The sequence below is a fragment of the Pollachius pollachius genome (genome assembly GCF_949987615.1).
Source record: "Pollachius pollachius genome assembly, chromosome: 11".
Taxonomy (NCBI): Eukaryota; Metazoa; Chordata; class Actinopteri; order Gadiformes; family Gadidae; genus Pollachius; species Pollachius pollachius.
Genome location: NC_136944.1, coordinates 15,675,373 through 15,698,749, shown reverse-complemented (window position 1 = coordinate 15,698,749; position 23,377 = coordinate 15,675,373). Strand labels below are relative to the sequence as shown.

At 42.4% G+C, this 23,377-nt stretch overlaps 1 protein-coding gene across 1 annotated transcript in view; it reads left to right on the top strand.

Moving 5' to 3' along the window:
• Window positions 1–5,625: 5,625 nt before the first annotated feature.
• The window catches only part of hs3st4 (heparan sulfate (glucosamine) 3-O-sulfotransferase 4), a gene marked incomplete at its 3' end in the record, with an annotated part of 59,104 nt that continues 41,352 nt past the window's right edge, over window positions 5,626–23,377 (top strand). Inside the window, exon 1 of the mRNA XM_079746500.1 lies at window positions 5,626–6,319. Within this exon, the coding sequence (XP_079602626.1) occupies window positions 5,688–6,319 (632 nt within the window). The 5' untranslated portion in view covers window positions 5,626–5,687. The remainder of the gene's footprint in view (window positions 6,320–23,377) is intronic.

Below are 23,377 nucleotides of genomic sequence, written 5' to 3'. Positions count from 1 at the left end.
CTCATTCAGCGTCTTATATAAAATGAGGAGTGGAGAGTCACATCAATGGGAAAGAGGCTGCATATTTTAGCAAAACTATTTTTGAAATCAGTTGATATACCTGCACTACTCTGATCAACATGCAAAGATATTTGATATCGATATCAACAATAAATCAGTCCTGAGGTAAATACCAACTAATCCAAGGTTCTTACACATGAATAAACATTTTGCCTTGACATCAAAAAACACCATTTGCACATTTTTTATTTAGTTTGTTTTGCTGCAGGTTTTCTGTCAACATCCCTAAGTCTGGTTAAAAATGATTTGTCATCGTGTAAAAAAGTGTAGACATGTGAGCACGTTTCAATAGCTAAATAGACAGAGACAGAGAGGGAATATATCTGTTTAACTTTATAATATTTGCACCAAAACAGAGTTAAATCTATTACCGTTCTTTGTAACAAGCTTTGTACTATTTCAGTGAAGATGATCTGAGCATGTTGATTGGACAAACGAAAAACAGCATTTCAGTGTGATCACACGTTGTAATTTTAGACAAACAAAGACGGCAATAAGAACGTGAAGAAAGAATCGTGAGGAAACTAACCGGGCTCTGGGGCTTATAATGGGCATGTTTTCTCACTTTTTAGACATTAAAAACAAATGTTTCCCTCTCAATTCACTTAGCAGAACAACAAATGAATCCTCCTTCCCCTGTGATCTCTTGCTGCAATTTGCCAACGTTGAGTGTTCTTTCCGGTCCATCTGCTGTCGTACAGGTCTTGAAAATCAATTTGCGTTTGTCATATTCAGGACCGAATTTCTGTTCAGTAAAGGTAAAACTCCAAACAAACAAAAGAAAACCCTTCAAACGATTGGACGCTGTATAAATGCACATGTACTGGTGCCATATGCAAAGTAGTCCATTTAATCATTTTTATAACCATGGGTTCATTGCTGTAATGTTTGCAGATCACCTGTAAGTACTATTTGAGTAATGTCATGACAGAAGTGAGCTTTTGGAAATACTTTTCAGGGTGACAGCCAGCCATGCTGGCAGCTCACTCTAAGGCTTCATCCATTTCAATGAGAGAAAGTAAAGTAGGAGACAGGAGGTGATTTATCAGTTCATGCGGGGCATTTCATTACACCTTGCTATTGTACAGGATACGCAGCTGTCAAAAATGAGATGATTTCCATACCATACTGTGGTTTTCAAATAAGCTAAAAGAGGGCAGAAGGAGAAAGAAGCAATGAAAACAAAATATCACAAAGAATAGATATCCATTTTGTCTTCAGTCTGTCAAACGGGAATATTTTATTTTTCTTGTCTTGCAAGGAGCTTAGAAGTGAAAACAAAGCTTGGCATAATGATACAGACACCGACGTGACTGCTATACATACCGTCAATGAAGACAGGGGAAGAGAGTTCTATTTGGGCTGAAGGGTGAATAAAATAATGTGTTTTAGTATGCTTGGCTGCCAACTACACAACAAATGGTGGTAAATTCTGGCATGTACTGCCGTGTGGGTCCTGAGACAGACACTTAAATGTTAGTGGAGATGAGGTAGTATATCTCAGGTGTTAACTGTTTCATATAAAATGTAACTGATCTTAATTCACACCTCTGGGTCACACCCATCTGTTGCAAAAAGGAAAAGTGCCAGCTTTGCATTTCTCATTTATTTGAATAGGAATGTACGGCAAGAGGCATACTCACTGGGTTTGTATCCATTTCATTAACATTTGCAAGATCACAATACAAGGTACACACAAGAGTGTGATGCTTACCAGTATAAGACACCGTTAGGAGTTTTGTCTTAACCTTTTTCGCAACAACTCCCCAAACCACATTCTTCATTCACGTTTCCCATTGGAAAAAGGTCTGAATTCTAGGATGCAAGACACTGCATATTCCTATCAACATAACTCTCAGGATAACAGTAATAAAACGAAATGGAAAACCTCAAAGCTGAAATAAAGCAATCAATACTTTAGTTAGTACTCATCCACAATTGACCTTGAACAACCTCTAATCCTTGGCCACTTCTCCCGAACGAAAACGCAGTTAAAGTTGATGCATTTTACTACGCCTCTCATTTTTGGCAGTTGGAGGCAATCGGGAGTGCCTCAGAGGAAACACACTAAACTAATTATCTCCAAAATACTGCAATTAGGCAATTCTGTGCAAAATGAAGTCTGACTTCAATATGGACGGTTGAAGAGATGTGCTTAAAACCAATCTCAAGTGAAACTTTAAGTGCGGGTTGCGAAACTGCCTCAGCACTTGCATTATACAACAAAAATAGGTTGATTTCTTTCTGTAAAATAAACTTTCCCTTTCCTACACTCAAGGCAGGACAGTGAGGATCCCAGGGTTCAATGCCCAATGTACAAAGCTTAACCTGTGGGCACCCTTAAGCTAGGTGAGCCTGATCTTTAACAACCTGTATCTGAATTCAGTCGCTTTCGATAAAAGCCAGGTCGAAATACCAAGGACCACTTGAGTGTGCCGATTGTCTATACTTATTTCTCCGTTTTTCCTTCACTACAAGATCCTGGATAATCTTTTCAGCTATTTTTTGGAAAGAGCATACGAGCGCACAACCTTGTGACAGAAGTAGCGTCTTTGTGTGTGCAGGTTCCCGAACTTTCTCACAATGTTTTCAAGCCTTTTTTCAAACAGCCATGGTTGTTCAGAGAGTACTCTGGTCCTTGGAGTGACCATTCTCTCCCGAATGTACCTATTTCAACGAGCTCTCGTAGGGGGGCTCTTTACAGGGGGCCCCACTCACACCCACAGCACCCTGTTGTAGTGCCTGCGTTTGCATTGACATACTTTGGGCCAGATATTCCTCCTCCCACACATATTGTTGTTTTATGGTCGGTATGATTTTTTTTACCGTCCCCCTTTGCCCAGCTTGGTCTCGATTTAATTATGTAAGATACATCATCTATTAGAGGAATGGAAAAGGAGCGTTGTGAAAGGGTCGGACTGTTGATCAATGGCAGAGGGGATATGAGGATGCAACTTTGGTTGGAGGGAATTTTGACAAAAACAATATTATTATTTAATCGACTCATCAAACACGTTTTCAACTCTCATCTCAATACAGGCTCCTTATATGCAGTTTGAAATAAAGCAAGCATAATACCACATCAATAAAAATGAACATTCAGTATGACCTGCATAAGTGCAAAATGAATGTTATGTTTTTCTTTTCTTTTTTCTACCACTGTTTTGGACCATGCTGTGGAAAATGCTAAACGCTAAATGTGCGTGATAAAAAAGGATTCCACTTAGGCCTCTGTAATTATGTTTTATAAGATGAAGCCATTTTTTGACACAGTCACAATGTGGATAGCATAGCTTATCTCTTCTTTGGGTCCAGTGACTCACTGTGAAAAAGCAGGATTACATATTGTGTGTCATGTGGTGTACGATGTGTGTCGCTAAAAAAATAACAACATATAAGACATATTGAATGCCACAGGTGGAATGGCAAACTAGGAAACCGTTTTCCACTTCATTTCACTTTCAGAACCATACCAGGTATTTTTAAATCCATACAGGCCTATATTATAAATTATATGGTCACTTAGCAGACACTTTAATCGAAAGGGTCATTGTGTACATTGAACTGAGTTACATGTCATGAAGGAGGGTTAGACAGCTTGTGCAAGTACTGGTATCTGGACAAGGGAATCAAACCCGGCACCATTTGGCTGTGAGTCCATAACTCAGCAGCTACAGGATCAAGCCTTATCTTACTCAAGCCTATAGATGATGTATTGGTGAATCGTCAAATGATGATCTGCGAGTTCAAACAACATTTCTTACTTGATACAGATGGTATATAGGTGCATTGTCAAATTATTGAGTCTGCGTGTTTAAAAAACTCTATAAAACAAACTTCTGACTACAAATAGAGCTTCCTACCACCTAGCAAGCTCTCCATAACCTGCCACCTCCCTACCTCCGTGATCTCTTCCACCGTCGTGCACCCAGCCGAGCCCTCCGACATGCTGATGCAAACCTCCAAGCCCCCCACCCCCACCTCCACCAAGCCCAAACACTGAACCTGGGGCGACAGCGCCCCCCCTCCCCCTCTCTTCCACCCTACCCCCCCTCCTCTTTTATTCGAAACGATATCTAGGCTGCTATTTCAGAATGTTTCATGATGTGATTTTATTCCCTGCTGTAAAGTGTCTATGAGTATTTTGAAAGAGCGATATAAAATACATGTATTATTATTAATTATCATTATTATTATTATTATTATTAATTGAAACACAAAAGGAAATAGTGTTTATTCACTCTGGCATTTAGTTTTTTGTAATATTTTCCGGAGGATGCAACATGCAACCCCATTTGCACGTTAGCCCCCATTTCACATTCTAAGCACACGGTTCATATCAGCCTTAATTGCTGCCCCGATCTCTTCTAGATTAACTTTAGTAATGCATCGCAGAAAACCAGTAGGGTGCAGGCATGAGCTTCGTGTTGGAAAAATAAACTATCACAAATATTCTTCCACATATTTTGCAATATATATCCTGGGAGAAGAGAACAAATTTATTCATGATTCAAAACACACAATTCGCTTAGCCATTGGTGATTTGTGCGCGTATGTGAGTGTGTGTATGTGTATGTGTGTGTGTGCGTGTGTGTGTGTGTGTGTGTGTGTGTGTGTGTGTGTGTGTGTGTGTGTGTGTGTGTGTGTCTGTGACGTGTGTGCGTGTGTGTGTGTTTGTGCGTGCGTGCGTGTGTGTGTGAGAAAGAAGATGACATGATGTCTGGTAATAATCCATTGGGTGACATCTGACGTTTATTAAAGCCTACTTGTGTATGGGTTCGGGAGGAAGAAAAGGAGGGTGTACACTTTAGTTGAGCTGTGTGGCCGTATAGTGCTGCCTCTGTTGAGATGAGCTCACACGGTCGATGCGCACATCTCCCAGTCTCAACACACTGAGTGTGTGAGTGGGAATGAAGAGGACAACACGTTCAGAACAGGGGCTGTGGACTTTTTAAGGACAGTTTATAAAGACCTATATATACATTTATATATAGAGATATTTGGAGAGAGTACCGGATATTCACCACCACGCGTCTCTTTTGCTCTTTTTTGGAGATCCGATGGATTTCTTATTGCCTCATCGGCGCTCCTGAACGCACTCCCAGCACCGGGGGCTTTGGATAGCGCTGCGAGGACCGAGGCTGTGCGCGCTCCTTCTCGCCTTTTCTGCCTTCCTCCCTCCCTTCCTCCCTTCCTTCCTCTACTATGCGATACCAACACTTCTGCCCATCACCACACTCCGTGCAGTTCAAAACAACCGAGGTCTCGTTTGGAAGGACGCCAGGACCCAGCATCAAGAATCTGCAAGTTCAGTCCAATAAATTGTGACATAGTCTGTCAGCCTTGGCTAAAGAAATCGATACCCTCCAACCCCCCCCCCCCTCCCCCCAAGGAAAGGCACACGATATTCTTTTGGAATTTTAACGATCTATCTCTTTTTTTCGACTGCTGCTCATAAATATGCGATCCGGCGGGAGGGTTGCTGTGTTCCGGCTTTACCGCGTTTTTTAGTCTCCGGTATAAGCAGCGGTGATTGTGACCAGATTATTGTTGTGTTGCTTGTCCATGCAAGACTTAGGGTGGAAACATGTCTGGCCACTTCTCTGAGAGGATCACTGCTATCAGAGATGGCATTTTGGTCCAGCACTTCGGTTTTCACCTCTAAAGTGCCCCGGAAAATCTTATTCATGTTCACCCTCTCCCTGTCCGTCACCTACTTGTTCTACAGCTTGATGAGCTGCTACAACTCGCTGCAGTTCCCCCTGCAAGAGAACTACGGGTACCCGGGGAGACTCGTGACCGATGAGACAACTTTTGTGACGCTGAGGGAAAAACTTTACTCCACTTCCTTCCAGGGCCACACCGCCGAGGAGGGTTTGGCCGACGAGGGGCGACCTGCCCCCGGGAAAACGACCACGATCCCGGACCCCGAAGATGTGGAGACGGAACAAAGGACAGAGGAGTGGATTAGGACTGACCTGTCATCGTCCCCGACTAGATCGTCCGCGTTTGCGGATCGCACCGGCGCCGCGGAGAAGGAGCATCAGGATTTCAGCCCCACGGACAGCGACCTCCGGGTGAACTGCACAACCTCGGATTACGGGGAGAAGAAACTTCCCCAGGCCATTATAATTGGGGTAAAAAAAGGAGGAACTAGAGCCCTGCTTGAAGCTTTGCGAGTGCACCCGGACGTCAGGGCCGTCGGGAACGAACCGCATTTCTTCGACAGGAACTACGAGAAGGGTCTGGATTGGTACAGGTGAGAGAGGGACGAGTGTTTCCGCCTGAGGTGCTTCGTGTGGTGGTGGTTGTTGTTGTGGTGGTTCTGCTTTTCTTATAATCATCATGGATCATCAGCCCTGAATTTCAAAGTAGGCCTATACCCTGTTATATCAAAAACTGTATTGTAAAGCCCAACATGTCGATAGGGTTCCTATCCTAAAACATAGAACACAAAGACTTGATTGAAATGATGATAGTTTCAATATGACAACAGTACTTATTAAGACTTTGTAAGGAACAAAAACTCCTTATTTGTTAATTTTTCCTTTCTCACACAAAATCACACCTACACGCACTTACACACAAGCTTGCGCACACACAAACACACAAGCACACACAAACACACACACACCTACACACACACACACACACCTACACACAGACACACACACACACACACACACACACACACACACACACACACACACACACACATGCATACACGCACATTGCATGAGAAAGAGTCACAGTGATGGAGAATAATTTCCCCACTAATTAATTTAATCACTAATTAGATTAAACTGGCGTTACTATTTTCCCAACATATTGCCGTCACAGTCACACAATGCATAGAACACCCTTGGCCTGACCTGTCCTTGGGCCTGAACCCTCATAAAAGTGATCACAAGTAACAACAGTGTACATGTAGTTATCTAAAGTAAAGTTTGATCGAGGTTCACACCTCCCCCTATTTTCGGACCAACCAATGGAATTTCAAAGTTATCTTTTATTGTTTTAGTCTTAAAAGTTAAGGATCTCACCCACATCAAAAACACATCATACATCTAGTTTGTTTAAGGTTAGGAAAGGCATAAGGACCTGTAAGCGATGAATTGGGTGTTGCCCGACATTAACTGTATGTATCCTAATTCGACTGTGAGCCACGGAATGGTAGATATTGATCCTATCAGTGGCAAACATGTGTTCGTACGCAGACCTTAACCTCTCAGTATACTATACGGCCTGTCTTTGTATCACCCATGTGTAAAACCTTGTGTTTATGTTAGTGTGTGTTGGCTAAGGGGGTGGGGTTAGGGGTGTGGTGGTGTGGGACCCATTCTAGGGTTCAATCTCAGTGCAAGAAGTGGCTCTGGTTAAAAAAAAAAATTAGTTATCTAAAATAAAGATTGGGAGGCAATTGTGAAGCTCGATGGAAATCTCTTAATGGGAAGGGCAGTCGGTAACGCTCAACGTATGGCTCTCCATACAACCCACATCTGCTACAGACGGTGTTTGTGCTGAGCAGCATCTGCCTTCATCGCAGAGCACACACACACACACACACACACACACACACACACACACACACATATGTATGTGCCTGGGCGGATTCTTCAATCACACTTACGTAGCACACACACACACACACACACACACACACACACACACACACACACACACGTATGCGGTGTGTGCTACTGAAGTGTGACTCAAGAATCTGTCTCAATGTACGCTACACGAATCGAAGACATCCACTACAGATGCAAACACACACACACACACACACACACACACACACACACACACACACACACACACACACACACACACACACACACACACACACACACACACACACGTGAGCGGGTGTGTTGGACGTCGTATGTTAGTGTAGCCCGTGCTGAGAAGCCGTGCTGCTGATTCTTTAATCACACTTGCACTGCACTCATTAGAGGTTGAGACAACAGGCTTCCATAAATTACCTTTATTTCACTGTGTTTTACTGCTATAGGCCCGGCCTAATCCCTTAAGTGTCCTTCATATATATTCTATATATATATTTTTAAGCAGCATCGCACTATGTATAATGCATAATCTCCAAATGGTGTTTGTCTGTGTGCGAGTGTGTGCATGAAGAATGATGAAATCCGTTTGGCAACACTGCACGTTTTTGCACCATGCTGTGTTTGGACAGACTCCGGGCCACTACTGCATGCATCTCGCTGTTAATCTTTATTACCTGAGAGAGAGTCCAGAGAAAACAGGCAGCAGTGCAGTGCATGCAGTGCTGTTACTTTCGAACGCAGTGCCTGTGAGTCTTGAGGCAGCAACAAAGTGTTTGGAACAGATGCTTGCGTGTTGACGTTAAGCGTTGGACTATGTGTTTTAATGTTGCCCATTTGACTTCACGGTGTTTGTGTGTTGGTGCTGTGCTCTGTGTATTCTATCACCTCTGCCTCTTTCCTCCGTTCATTTGCCCGGTAATGTGCGCCGAAATCCTGCACGTGAAAGAAACGAATGAGGATAATGGTGATAATAATGATCATAATCATTTTGACATTGTTTCTGATCAACGGGACCTCTAATGTAATGAGACGGGAGGAAGATGTCGCTGTGGCTAGGGTAGTGGCAGACCATCACAGTGGTCTGCTACTCACTTTCTCTCTGTTTCTTTCTCTTATTATTGACCTGAATCATTCAGGAGTCAAGTCATAGTGTCAAAAGCTTTAGATGAGACTATAGTCAATCTAATAGTCGTAATAATATAATTTGAAACAGATGTTCACAGCACCTATTGGTACTGTCTTTTTAAATTAATAATATCAAACAACCAGATTAAGCTCTGGTACAATTCTACTGTGAATACTTGTTCTTATGTCTTGGTGGAATCATAAAACATAATTATTCTGGTCAGATTTGTAGCCCCTTTGTTAACATGTATGCGTTCATATTGATCTGATTATACAGAGCCGGAGGTGAGAGGCATACACATTGTATTATCCAACACTGCTGCCTGTGGCCACTTCCCTATATCTCCATACAATTTGTGCAGATACAAACCGTGCAGATGTCATTTACCACTCCACTCACTACTGTTTGGCAGTACTTACTTGACTCTCTGACATCGAAATTGGCGTTCCTCAATCTGCATTTTGTGTACGCAAATTCGGTGTCCAAAACTGCAGTCTAAAACGCTTCAGCATTGAGTCATTCGGCAGATGCTCTTCTCCAAAGTGACTCCCACTGATTTAGTGACTTGTCATTATGGAGCAGGTAGGGGTCAGACCTGCAGCTCAAGGACACCTGCAGGAAGACGGCAGACACTGGGGTTCAAATTCGTAACCTTTTGCCTTGGAGTCAAAAACACCCTAGACCGCTAGATTATCCTGTAATGTTGGGTGATATATTCCTAGTAGTATTGGTTAACACGTGCAGGGAAAGCGGGTAGTGTTGCTGCATATGCAACCACTGAACCAATCAATAAAGAACCACTGAACTTCCTTCCATCTGCCTTTTCCCAAGGACACGCCTTTGAGTAGCAGCAAACACAATGGCCGACCCGGGCCCTACGGACCTGGATACTGGGAGGCTTGAAGCTAGACACAAAATACCTGCAGCTACTATATCATCAGTGGTATAGGGATGACGTAAAGTGTGCAGACGCTCACATCTAAGTTCCACTGCTCAGCATATTCTTTTTGGAACAACCATTATTTACTCCCTTGGTATGCAATGTCACAGGTCATAAAGGGGAATTAAAACACAAACAAAACCAAACAGACACACACACAAGCAAACCAAAGCTTAAACAAAAGACTTTATGTGAAATGGTAGTTATATAATTGAATCCAGTTTGTTTGCTTGTGGTTTATACTAACGTTCGTCTTGCTCTGGTACTTTGATAGTGAAACAGAAATACATTTTCTTTCAGAAACACTTAAATCCCTTGGGGGTACAAAACACCGGTCCCATCGCTTCGTTACTACAAATAAATAGACGAATGATATTCGGCTCCTAGTTAAGAAACATGACATGTTTTTCTATTTCGTTGCGTGAGGGAGGTGGCAGCGTAGGGTCAATGATGGGCACGGCTCTCAGGGAGCTCATAGGACGGTATGGCCGATTGCTCAAGGGCACTCGGGACTGCAGGGTAGATGCTGTCTGACACTAGGGGCCGGGGCTGGACACTTGAACCTGTGCCCTTCAGTTGGAAAGCATCAGGTCTAGTGGCCGGCCCACATCGACAAGGAGTGGGTGTTTTGTTATGGAACTTGTTTTTTGTCGCCCCCATGCAATTATGTCTGATAAAGGGATAAAGAATTGTTTTAGTTTTTTTTGCACATACTGTAGGGCTTGTGAATGCATCACTGATTATGGTGTGTTGTTCTGCAAACAGAGACTCACTGCAGACTTCAGAGGAGAGGATCGATTCCTTGCGTTGCTAAAATAAATAGATTTAATGACTGATGTGGATACGACAGAATGGAAAGAGAAATCATGAATTATATCTTACATGGCTGTGAGCCTTATTTTTTTTTCATTCAATCACTTTAACAATGCAGACCAAAAAGAACCACAAATGTGCTTAAACAACTCTGGTGTATATTTATAAAATATGCTGCCATAAAAAAACAACAACAAATTGATATGCAATATTCCATCTTATTCTAATTCGAGCGGAAAAAAAACAACAACACCGCAAGCTGCGACGAGATGCTTATCTACGGGCTCATTAAAATTCTGCGCTGCATTGTCATCGGATTCCTGTGTTTTCACCAAAACACAGGATCATTACTGCAGAGGGTTTCAATCCCCCTGTTTTCTAAATGTAGAGGCATGCACACTAATGAAGTCTAATGAAGTCATTATAAGTCCCATCATTGTGTTTCTTCTTAAACACGATCAGGAAAAGAGCTTGAGTAGCCTCAGCACAAAGCAGTCGAGTGAAGAGACCTCATGCTGAACAACATACAAGAAGATGACACGAATGTGCTACATATTTCACTCAAAGAACAGTTACATTCAGTAAATTGTTCACATCGTATTTACAGTAAAGGTGAATTATTTTTTGGTGAATGCTTTTGGAATGGTAAGGTTGCAGGTAGCAGTGTTACTTATCTACGCGTCGTTGTCAGGGTATTAACATACTGCAATACTTAACTTAAAGAAAGACTTAACAATTCACACACATCGACCCACGAGTCTCTTGAAATAACTATCACCATGAATCATTTAAAGTAGCCTTAGGCTACCCAAACTACCAGTAACCAAAAAAGGGGGGCAAAAGGATGAAATACATGAAAGAATACGAGAATAACGATATTTAATGAAAAAAGACAGCAAAAGCATGCCTAACCCCATTTTAGGGGAAAGTAATAACCCACATTTAATGGAGGCAATAGGGAGCAGCAATGTTCATTATCATACATTGGGATAGGGCTCACTCTAAGGTAGGAAATGCAAAAAGAAATAGGCAGGGGGAAATTCTCACTGAAATGTGCTTATTCATGCCGAAGAGTTCAATAGCAGGACTATACGAAGACTCAAATATCTCATCGTTAGCACAATGCAGTGTCCATGCTCCATTTAAATGGCCGTATCCAAAATCGATAATCCTAATTCAGTTTCTTAGGGATTCATCAAAGAACCAAGGTATTCAAATATCTCTGATGCAACCATCCACGTTTCACATTTAATCCCTTTAGAAATTTCCTCCCCTTGTTCCCTCCCCATTGGTTTTCTCTATTTCCTAAAACATGCATCATCCCAGTGAATTCAGAGTCATCATTCTACCATGTTTAGAATATCATTCTACCATATTTTCCAATCAGCCTTGAATGTAATAATAGCAAGTGTGATGCGAGTGTGCATCTTTTGAAGCACCGCTCTGTCGCTCATAGGCAAGTCTACATCAGTTCACACAAAAAAAAACACCGGATAATAAGTGCGCTCCTGAATACAATTCTATTGAAAAAGTTATGATTAGTGTCAATCGTTCCGCCTGCACACTCCCACTGTACCACCTACTTACTATTTTAAAACCAGCCAGCCTTTTCCCTCCATTTTACCTTCTCAAAACGCCGGCCTTCGAAAAAGATGTCAAATGAAAATCGGCCTTCAATGGCGTTCAAGGATCTTCCCCCTTCTTTTTGTGTGCCAGAGTGTATTATAATCAATAGAAGCGCAGCCGTTTCCGAAGCCAATACAAAAGTTCCATATCCCACCAAGGTCACAACACAATGATGAGATCTCACTCCTTATTTTGTATCTGTTTATTTTCATGACACAAAATGATGACATTTAATTTGCGCCGCACAATAGAGGCTTCCACAAGGAATATTCTTGTGGGTTTATTTTGTCTTTTTTAGAAATATGAAATTGCCATTCATGACAACACATCCTAGTCACCCTTGGCCAACGGACCCCTTGTGGGCGAAGTACGCTACGCTACGGTACGCTACGTTATGGTACGGTACGGCATGTACCCAAGCACAAACCTCGTCGTACCTGAGCTCTTTCCATGGATGACCCTAAACAGATCCCGTATCGTGCGCTACAGCAATGCCGTACTCTAAACCCAGGCAGCTCATCCCTTGCTTGCAGACACTCCCAGAAACTTCATGTGGCTCCTCATAAAACCAAAGTCTGCATGTGTTTGGGGGTGCTAGCAAAGGGAGGAGGAACGGGCCCAGATCCCTGGACAGTAGCAGAATCCTCCCCCCGCCCGTCCTCCCTCCTCCATACTACATCCTCCAGCTGGGCCTTGGAGCCTTCGCACGCCCCTTCTCCACCCCCCCTCGTGTGTCTTCACAGGCCATGGCTGGTTCTGCCGACGGCTGATAAGATGGCGCCAATACTCGCAAGGACGCACCTCTGAGTATGCTGATGCCAATGCAGTGGTGCTGGTGGAATTCAACTTTTTAATTAGCAGCAGCAACAACAACAACAGCAACAACGGGTGCATGTGAAGTGAATGCCCTCCTTCAGTTTTCTATACTGCAGCAATGTCCGTTTTTCCCCACTTCAATGGTGGACAGCATTTCATGGATGTAGAGTGTGTTTTGGAGGTTATATTTATTATCTGCTGAAGTAGATCTCCTTGAGTGAGAGCTAAAAAATTGGCTTCCGCGGGATGGCATTGTGCATCGCAGAGATTGCCAAAAAGGTATGATAAAAATATTAGGAAATGATCAACATTAACGCGGTAATGCGGATATCCTATCAAACAAAAATAGGCTAGGACAAACAAGTGACTCATGTGCTTGACAAAGCACAGGCGACTAATAAAGTAAAGCAATATCTTTGTTTTCCATTTTTTTTAAGATCATCCGAGAACTACACTTAATAACAGCTCTCCTCAAGTCAAGCAGATACAAACATTTTTTATTGTGGTGTGATTGAACAGCCCTCAACACGACAGGAACAGCAAGTGGAAAACATTAATAACAACAAAAAAAGAAAACCCAAGCACTTATTCTCCCCTACTCCCAAAAACAAGTCTCTCATTCCGCCCCACACACCTGGTCACAACTGATTTGTGGGGTCTGCCTGTGCTTTTTCTAAGGTTAAAATAACCACCAGGGTGAATCCGGGCTGTCAAACCCACAGCGGGTCGCTCCCCTGATGCCCCTATAGAGGAGAGGACAGCCTGAGAACGCACAACACTCTTCCGCGTTCTGCTGTCACACTCGAACCCTTCACACGTCTGACCTCGACTGCAATTAAAGGAAAACCCCTCCCCCATCCGTGTATCCACCAGAATCCCGTCCACGCAGTTGTTCTCTTATGTTCCCTTGGAAATAATGTTACAGGATTTTGGAAAATGTGGAGCTTTGGTGATCCACCTGGAAGCCTCGCGATGGAATCGATACGATTGTCCCTGTCACTTCAACTTCCTGTGGGGCTAGGTGTCGTTTCTGTCCCCGTCCGCTTCATGATGTGTGTGGACAGAAAAACCTCAGAGGCCCATTTTTTGTCAATGGTTTCGAGGCCTACATTTATGAATGCATCTTTGTTGTGTAACAAGCTATATCTAAGTATAGCCAATGTTTGCTGACCTTAATATAGCACTAATGTACAGCATCGTACTTTGCGTTTGATTTCAAAGCAAAATGGTCACTAATAATCCTTTGAGGGATGGGTTAGTGATAATGATTAATGATTATAAAAAAAGAATGATTAATTAATTAATTCATTGATTGTGTAAATACAGTCTATTTCAAGATGGACCGCAGCCTTGATGTGTGGGTTGGTGTGCACTGTCTTGTTTAGTCTTGTGCATTCAATCTGTGTATCGTCCTTGCGAGGCATATCAGGACAAAGTCATTGTATAAGTATATATACCCTACTGTACTCAATACATCTCATTCTGACTCGGCTTTCCCCTGCCTTTGGCACTGTAAAATATCATCCTATTCCCCTATCCTCTTCAGATTTTGTTTTAGCTGGCCTGTTGGGTTTAGTGGCATCCAAGTGCAAGTCTATTTTACTTAGGATGGGAAATTAATTCACTCTATTCTTCACGATCATACTTTTCCTCCTGGGTATCGTTTGTCATCAAATCTCGCTGTCACTTTATTTTTCTGTCTGTCCCAAGAAAAGCATGCGAGGGGAAAAAGGAAGAAATAGAAAATCAAAGCAGCGATCTCACCATTGTCAGTAAAGACTAGGTGACTAGGTTCGTGTTTTTATAGCGTGACATAGATGGATTGTCTGAAAGTGACAGATATAGCGCAAAGCCTGCTAAATTATTTATTTTTTGGACCCAAAAATAAGGTAAAGCCACAGTGGTTTTAAGCTTAAAGGGATTCCGATCTCCCGACGGGATTATTTACGTGCAACGGAATTGCCTTGGCGACGAGCTCCTAGTCAGAAGGAACAATGAATCCATTCGCCGGAAATGCTGGTTTACAGCACATCTTTAAATCTCCTGCAAATAGAACTTCCTTTGGGGGGGGGGGGAAAAAATAAGCATGTCAATCATACTTGTCAAGATTCCAATTTTCTTTTCACATCTACTGGAGGAGCAAACGCTATGTATGCTCCTTATCAGCTGGGAGGGATGCTCTCCTGTGACACCCGAAGGAAACAAAACGCAGAATGCAGCAATTGTTTAGTACGAGAGGAAACCTTGACAGGAATGGCAATGAAGCTATGATAGTACACACGGCAGAGAACATGTCCCTGCCTTGTCTGCGCCCATGTACAGTAGCTCACCGATGGGCATTTGGCGCCGTGCTCACAACCATTGACTTGCTTTTGCTATACCCATATTATCCTACAGCCTAAGTGCCCATGGCATTGTGCCAGAAGGTTGTACACCCATCCAGGACAAATAAATAGCCATTTCTCCGCAGCGAAAATCGCCTTTGCAATATTGAGCTTGTAGATTTGTTTTTAGTTTTTGGGGGGTATATATTTTGCATAGACTCAAAAAAAGTGGTAGAAATATCCGAGCACAAACGTTGTTTTTCCAACGGTGTCGAAACAGTTCAACAACAGGCTGACAAACTTAATTCAATTATGGCGAGCGTGATGCGTCGCTGAGGCTCCGGAGGTGTGAGCTAATTCCTCTGTTTACACCCTTGAGTCACTGTCACAAACAAAGACAAACACATTGACGGGGGCTAGCAGAAGCCGGGTTTTGCTGTGTGATTGTCCCGTAGCCTTTGAAGTTCCTCCCATCGCTTTATGGTGCTTATTTATGTATTCATGCAGCTTTCTTTCCCATGAAAACACCACCGTGGGGTTGGGTGGGTTTGGAATAAATTTTAGTACGGCGTGAAACAATGTACGAGCAAGAGTATTATCCGTGTACACGCGGTTATTACATACGATTTTGGAAGGTGTCGGTTGCCATGGTTTCGATTGAGATTTCAAGGAGGAAATCTTAATTTGGAAAGCACTTGATTTCCCTGAAAAATATGTCTTAACGCTCCATCAGACGTCTGAGGAATGTTTATTAATTTGCCCCATACCATGATACTCTCTCTCATCACTTCTGGTGTGCTGCAAGTAAATTTATACAAGCTGTAGGGATTTGTTAAACTCCCATGGGACGAGGATTAGGGCAATGAAATGCAAAGGAGTGCATTTAGGGATTATGCTAATTGCTAATTGGTGTATCAGGAGGTCATTGTTTTTGCGGGATATTTTGGATTATTGGCGTTAGCGATTTAAGGAGACAGGTTGACGTGTTCTGTCTCCGTAATGAGGCCACCTCCAGACACCTCTTACCTGAGGGACTCTGTCTCTGGTGCGTTTGGTGGCATGCTTTCAAAGCGTGCACACACACACACACACACACACACACACACACACACACACACACACACACACACACACACACACACACACACAAACACACACACACACACACACACACACGCACACGCACACGCACACACCCAGGCATGCATGCACACACACACAGGTTCACACACAGGCATGCACACACATTCAGATACAAACACATACACACACACACACAAAGTCACTTGTTCAAACACAAATCAGCATCCAGTGAATTATCTCCGAGAGATGAAGTAAAGGATAGTTACCTTGACATATTTTATATTTTTATCACGGTCTATGGAGCAGATATCTTAATAATCTATACATACTTGAAATCCATTTTAAATTACTTTGTATGTCGCAGGAAACGCTTGTTACGGATTTGAGGTCCTTTTGTTTAGGCTTCATTCTGTGTGTTAAAGCATATTTAGTTGCATATAATAATAATGTATGGAATAATAATCTATTATTCCATATATTTTGTTTGGTTTCATTTGGTTCATGTCTACAAGTCAGGAGAAGGGGGAATTCTAAGTATTTTGAATTGATATTCATTCAAGAGCCCACATTTGCCCTCCCCCACACCTGTACAAGCCCGACCCATTTGCACTCACACATGTTTAAATCACTCCCAGACAGTAATTAACAAGGACTAATTTATTTGTTTGGCTCAAGGTCATGTTTGCCTTCACATGCTTAAAGCTTCTGTTGGTAAGATACAGAGAGCAGAATAGAGGGCAGAAATGAGATAACGAGAGGCAGTTTTATGTTTCTCTGCCAATGAGCAAGTGTTGCATTTCAGGCACCTGTGATTGACAAACAAGATGGATTCCCCAAACCAGTCAGGCAAGACAGGCCCTGATTGGTCAGAAGTGAGCCAGCATGGGTTTAAAATCTAAATTGTCCCATTCAGAGGCAGCCGCAGTCAACTTGAAAGGGATATTCTCACAGCGCATTTCACTCACTAATAGCTGACAGATGGCAATGGTATTTCTAACACATTACACTCAAATAATAGCTCTTAAATCGTACCTACTGCACCTTTAAGCCCTGTCCAACGGACAACTTACCATGAAAGCACATGTTGGCTGAGGTGACAAGGTAGCTGCTGTAACTAATGGGTTTATGTAATTCAATTTATAGCCGCGTGTGACACTGGCCATCTGTGTAAAGATCCAGGTTCCCCCTTTTGTGATTGAACGAGAGATTAACCCCAGCCCACCCCGCCTTTTCAAAAAATCTGGACAAAATTCCCCTCAAGTGGAGGTTGTGTAAATCTGCAGAACCGAACCGAATGAAAGAATTAAGGAAGGTTTTGAATTAAGGATTGGGTTGGGTTTTCCTCCCGCTTATTTCATGCAAGCCTGCTAATCAACGTCACACTGTGGCTCCACTGGCTGGGCCTGGGTATCGCTAATAAATGAGGACTTTTGTTAACATGTCCGCTGTTTGATACGCGGGGAAAGGATGTCCTTTGATGTGGCTGATGGCGCCCCCACCCCCACCGCCCGGATCATCCTCCCCACCATCACCGTCCTTATTTGTTTGAAGGATCAAATATTTAATTTTTTCGAGATATTTTTTTCGTTTCAATCATGAATACCTATTATGTATTTATATGAATTGTGTTTGGCATCTCCTTGTCACAATTAGCATATTGTAATAAGGAATGCGCGTGTAATAGCATTATGGTGGTCACATGTCAGCCCGTATCAGCCTCATACCACATTGTCTCCAATTAACAGTTTCTAAATTTCTGATGCAATCTGCGGAATACAAATGAAGCAATCCCCTCATGCTCACTCCCTCCCTCCCTCCCTCCCTCCCTCCCTCCCTTCCACTTCTCTGTCCTTTTCCTCTTCCCTCTCTCTCTCTCTCTCTCTCTCTCTCTCTCTCTCTCTCTCTCTCTCTCTCTCTCTCTCTCTCTCTCTCTCTCTCTCTCCTTCTCTCTGTCTGCATCTATGCTCTTGGCAAGTTGCTTTCTCTTAAATCTGTTTTCCAACCCACCTCCTACTTTCTTTCCTTTTTTTCCTTCCTAGGACCGGGCACGTACAGTGTACCTTGGGTAAATCTAACGAACGCCAGAGGCTTTGGAAAATTAATGTGCCATGATAATTAGTAAAGCAATGGAGCGACGCCAGCATAAGGAAACTCACAACATGACTTAAACATATAGTTTAATTTGCCATAGTTGTTATAGGGTTGAAGTTTGATGTTATTTTAAAGATGTGCAATTCCCAACAGATGGGACCATTGCATACTATATAAATAACATAAAGGGTAATTCAACCTAAGAAAAAGGTAATGATAGATATCATTGTATTTATTCATTGCTTATTTGTATTTTTTTTCTATTTGGTTCAAGATTTCTTTTTTTATAATGCTTTTGACAAGCATTTCACACTTTACCTTCTCATGTGATCTTCTGAACCCAGGAACATGCTCCCAGATTTGAATATTGACACCACTGATTAACAATGCGCTATATTGTTGTACGAGAGATAACAGTGAATAAGTGATGCAGATCAGTGCACACATTTCACATTCATTTTGGATGAATTCCTTCTATCTTTCATAACATAAAAGAGAGGTTGGCAGGATAGATGAGTTATTTCTAATGAGAGGAAAACAGAATATGAATATTTTAGATACTGATTCTGACTTGAAGGCATTAAGAAACATGGCAGTAGGCCCTGTCTTAAACACAATTTGCATGCCTAGTTGCATGTTAATGGGAAGAAGCTATATCTTTTTTTTATACTTTAAAAAATATATGGAAAGATTTACAATCCCGGATGTTTAGTATTGTAATTATTGCACCCTTGAAAAGAACATACAGCATACAACATACAAATGTTTACAAATGGTTGAATCTGCTCGGTTTCAATTAGCATGTATGTAAATAAAAATGTATTCTTATTATATAATACAAACATATTTTTATGCTGATAAAAGACTAATCAGCACCACAACCTCTCCCTTGTTCTTGTGCAAAGAAGTTGAACCACTGTTTTTTTTTTCACACTTAACTTTGTTTATTGTCGAGTATTTCTCCCTTTTTTTTTGCCGCTCAAAGTGACACGTTCATTTATAAATGGTGATTTCTGTCAGGCGTCGTTGAGGTCTTTTGAGTCACCTAACATTGTTTCCAGGCATGGAAAAGGCACCGTGGATTGTGAAGCATAATGAAACCGCACAGAGGGCATATCAGCTGCCCAGGATAAATGGTCACCCCACAGCCACAAATGGACCTCATTCTATCCACTCTTTATTGCCTTTTGTTTTGTGAGTCATAAGTCTCTTTGTTTTGCCTCCTCCTGTCTTTTGACTTGATCACAATTTGAAAATCACAACAATGTCCGCCATCTTTTCCTGTCATTTCTTCTAAATCACAGCAAGAAAGCATCGTGGTGTGGAAAAAGAAAAGTAGGATTTAATCACCTGGCCACCCGGAGTTCAGAAACAATCACAGAAAGAGAAGCTGAACGCTTCGAGCTGTAGACCTGGAACACCACAGAATACCGCTGGAAAATATCGCCCTTTGTTCCTTTTCATACAATGACTGTCAAGCTTACATTGAAATCTCCAGTTAAAGGGAGTCTATTGCAGAATGTAAAGGAAATGGATTAGATTAAATCATGTGTATTTTATCGACCCAATGATATTAAAGGGACACAACAGTGACTACGAGACCGGCCCTGTAAAGTATTCTTTACGGCGCCGTAAAGCAGAACTTTGTGACACTTTAACATCCTCGCAAAGCCCTGTGGTACTCTAACTGAGAGCTCACCTAAGACAGAGACTCGCAAAGTATGCCAATGGGCGTATGGACAGTTTGCTATGATGCGGCGAAGTGCAGCGGTACATTTTAAAATTATTAAAATAGAGCTGGAACCAGACATTTCTGCTCGCCCCACTTTGTTTGGATGAAATTGTGTTTTGATTGAGTCTCATGGTTCTCGTGCATTTGTTTGATTGCTGGCCATTGCTATGGATCTGAATGACTGAAAACGAGGGGACTCAATCCAAACACAATTTAATGTGTACAAAGTGGGCCGAGAAACAAGTTGTTGATAGAGGCTTTGAGTTATACTAATAACGATGGTGAAGTTGAGGTATTAGAGACAGCTAGAACGAAAAATAGGTATTCTAACGACTACATACCCCTAAATGACAAGTTGATGACAAGTGTATCATCAACAAAAATAATCCCTCGGAATTGCTTCAGAAAAGAACGCGATAAAACACCACATCACAGTGGTGATAGGTCTGACGTTAACCAGTAGCACTACAACAAAGTATATTCACAGCATGTTTTCCATAAAATGCAATCTTAACAATGGAAGAGGAAGAGGTGGAGTGCAGAGGGCTGAGGAAGGGGAGGTCTATAGAGATGGAAAACCATCTCATACCCCTCCTCCACCCGCTGCCCTTCACCCCCACCCACACCACCGTGTTTACATGAAGAGAGAAGGCTACACGAAAAAAAACATCAGCGTCGGGGGGGGGGGGGCATCGGCTGGGCCATAAAACAGGTCATTAACGTGGTTTACCTCACGCAACACGCCCGTCGCCGTGATGCTAGCTTTTTCCAAAAGCCTGGTTGGAGGGGGTCCGGGGGGTTGAACGGGGACAGCCTAAACATGGGCTTCACATGCGATTAGTGCACGTTATAGGGCTGGCTGAATGATGGTGACTGACAGCTCACGGTGAGGCCGTTGTCGGGGGTGACACGCGCGCATTACTGACACGAGTCATATGTTGCCTGGGAGCCTATTTGTTTATTTTTACAATAGACATTTAGTCGGAGGCCATTTAACTTTTTCTTTTGGGCCCTGTACTCATAAACAGCAAAAAACACACACCCATGTCACCCCCTGGTCATTAAAACCTTGCCTCCCCCACCCCTCTCCCCGACAAAAAAAACACTTGCTCGGATAGATGGAGGTTTTTGTACTTTAATTGGCTCCAACTTTACATCTACAGTGTTACAGAGAGTGAGTGCTAGCAAACCAACAGGTGAGTTACGATCCGCAGCAATGTATGCACAGGCCTCTGGCTATGAATTTAGCCTCCGCAGCGCTAATGCTGTGGCATGTTTGTTTTGGACGGGGTTCACTGCTTCTGCTGGTCTCTTTATTACCGCCGGTCCCTAATGCCTTGATTTAATGCACTCTCAGAGGTCAGATATTGCGCTGGCAGCCACAGACCACTTCCTTCAACGCAGCCCCATTAAAAAACAGCAAATAAATCAGGGCCACACTGTCCATTTCCGCCCCTTGCATATTAAAGCCTGTCGGATGTGCGGCGGGGACATCTTTATTACAGAGGGGAGGTATACGTATTGCAAAACACTCGTTTGCTTTCTCCTCCATCACGTGGAGACGGAGGGAGAGATGCGGTCTGCAGCATTACGCTCAATCGATGAAAGGTTACTCGCGGGGAGATTTCTCTTCACTTTTCTTATTTGTAATCTGAAAGCATTTGGCGGTCTGTAGAAGGTACATATGGGGCCGACGTGAATTCTTCGAGCAAAACGTGGCTCAAAACAGCTTTGCACTCAGATCAAACGTCTATGCACGATGAAAGACAATGAAAGAGTGAATGAATGAACGACGCACCCCAATCCTCCTTACGTTGCCTTTTTTTTAGATAAACGAATGATTCATAGTGTTGTAAATATTGTTGTTGTTATCGCTGTTTTCTTATCCAGCTGGTATGCATCCAGTGACGCTGATGTGATCAGATTAATAAGCTGTTATTGGGGCCAGTGTGTGATCGTATTGATGTGTCTGGTACTCATCAGCCTGATGCGGGCCACATTTGAGTGAGCCACTAATGCACGGAAGATGTGGTTTTGCAGTGTGTCTTGACTATCACATTGTCGGATCCAGTCATATAGCAGAACTTCAGTGGGGGGGGGAGACGGTACAGAGCCTAGGTTGAAAACCAAAAGCAACATCATTGGTTGAAACAAATATGAAGAGATCGAAAGACAAGCAACCCGTTCAATCTTTGTTTAGTTTGTCTACTGTCAGACGCCAGATTGGTAATCTAAAGTCTGATTTGTGAGACTTTCATAATCGGTTTGAAACATATGTTCATGGAGGGACCATACCTGTAACTTTCCAATCGGGTTCATGGTACACCAGGGCTATTGTAAGATTCCTCATAACCTTTAAAGTGAGATGAGAACAAAAGAACATTGTCACGTTAATCAACATTAATTGTTTGAATTGTCTCATTGAATGCAACACAAAATCACACCCATAAAACTAAACCTATTTAGCAGTGAATCAATTAGCAGACGCTTTCATCCACAATGACTTCCAAGGTAAATTCAGATACATGAACTCTTGATTTGCACTCTGTTCTATTTCTCTATGTTGTTCTTACACCGCCACCGTCTCCCAAAGTGCCCGGCTTCAGTTTGCACATAAAAAGCCATAACCGCTCAAGGCTACACTCAGACAGTATAAGCCATTGTTGTCAATCTGTCTCTAACAGAGCCTGCACCAAATCCACACTACCACACTCATATCCACATTATATACCGCAAGCACGTATATACGGCAGCGCTATAGAAGAAAAGATAAGGTGTACTTTATTAACCCCAGACACTAAATGTGGATGTCAAGCGAAGGCACAGGACAGTAATAAGAACTCAAAAGAATACAACAATGTCAAAAAGCATGTATATGCAAGATTATAAGGATAATTAGGTACACAAAATCAAACCACACTTGCGAGTAGAATGCACAATGTACACACTAAAAAAGTTTAGGTTAATTTAGAGGGTTCAAAAACGTGCCGTTTATGAGACGCTATAAATGTACGAGCAATTTACGTGGTCAAATAAAATCATCCATGCATTTTAACAGAGCTCTGCTAAGAGATGAAACGTAGGTGAGATGATACTTAACATTCACCCATGTCAGAAATGACGCAGCGCTTATCAAAGAAACAAAGAACAAAGAGAAATATTTTTTAATTGAGCTCTTGTTTTAATGGTGATAAAGAC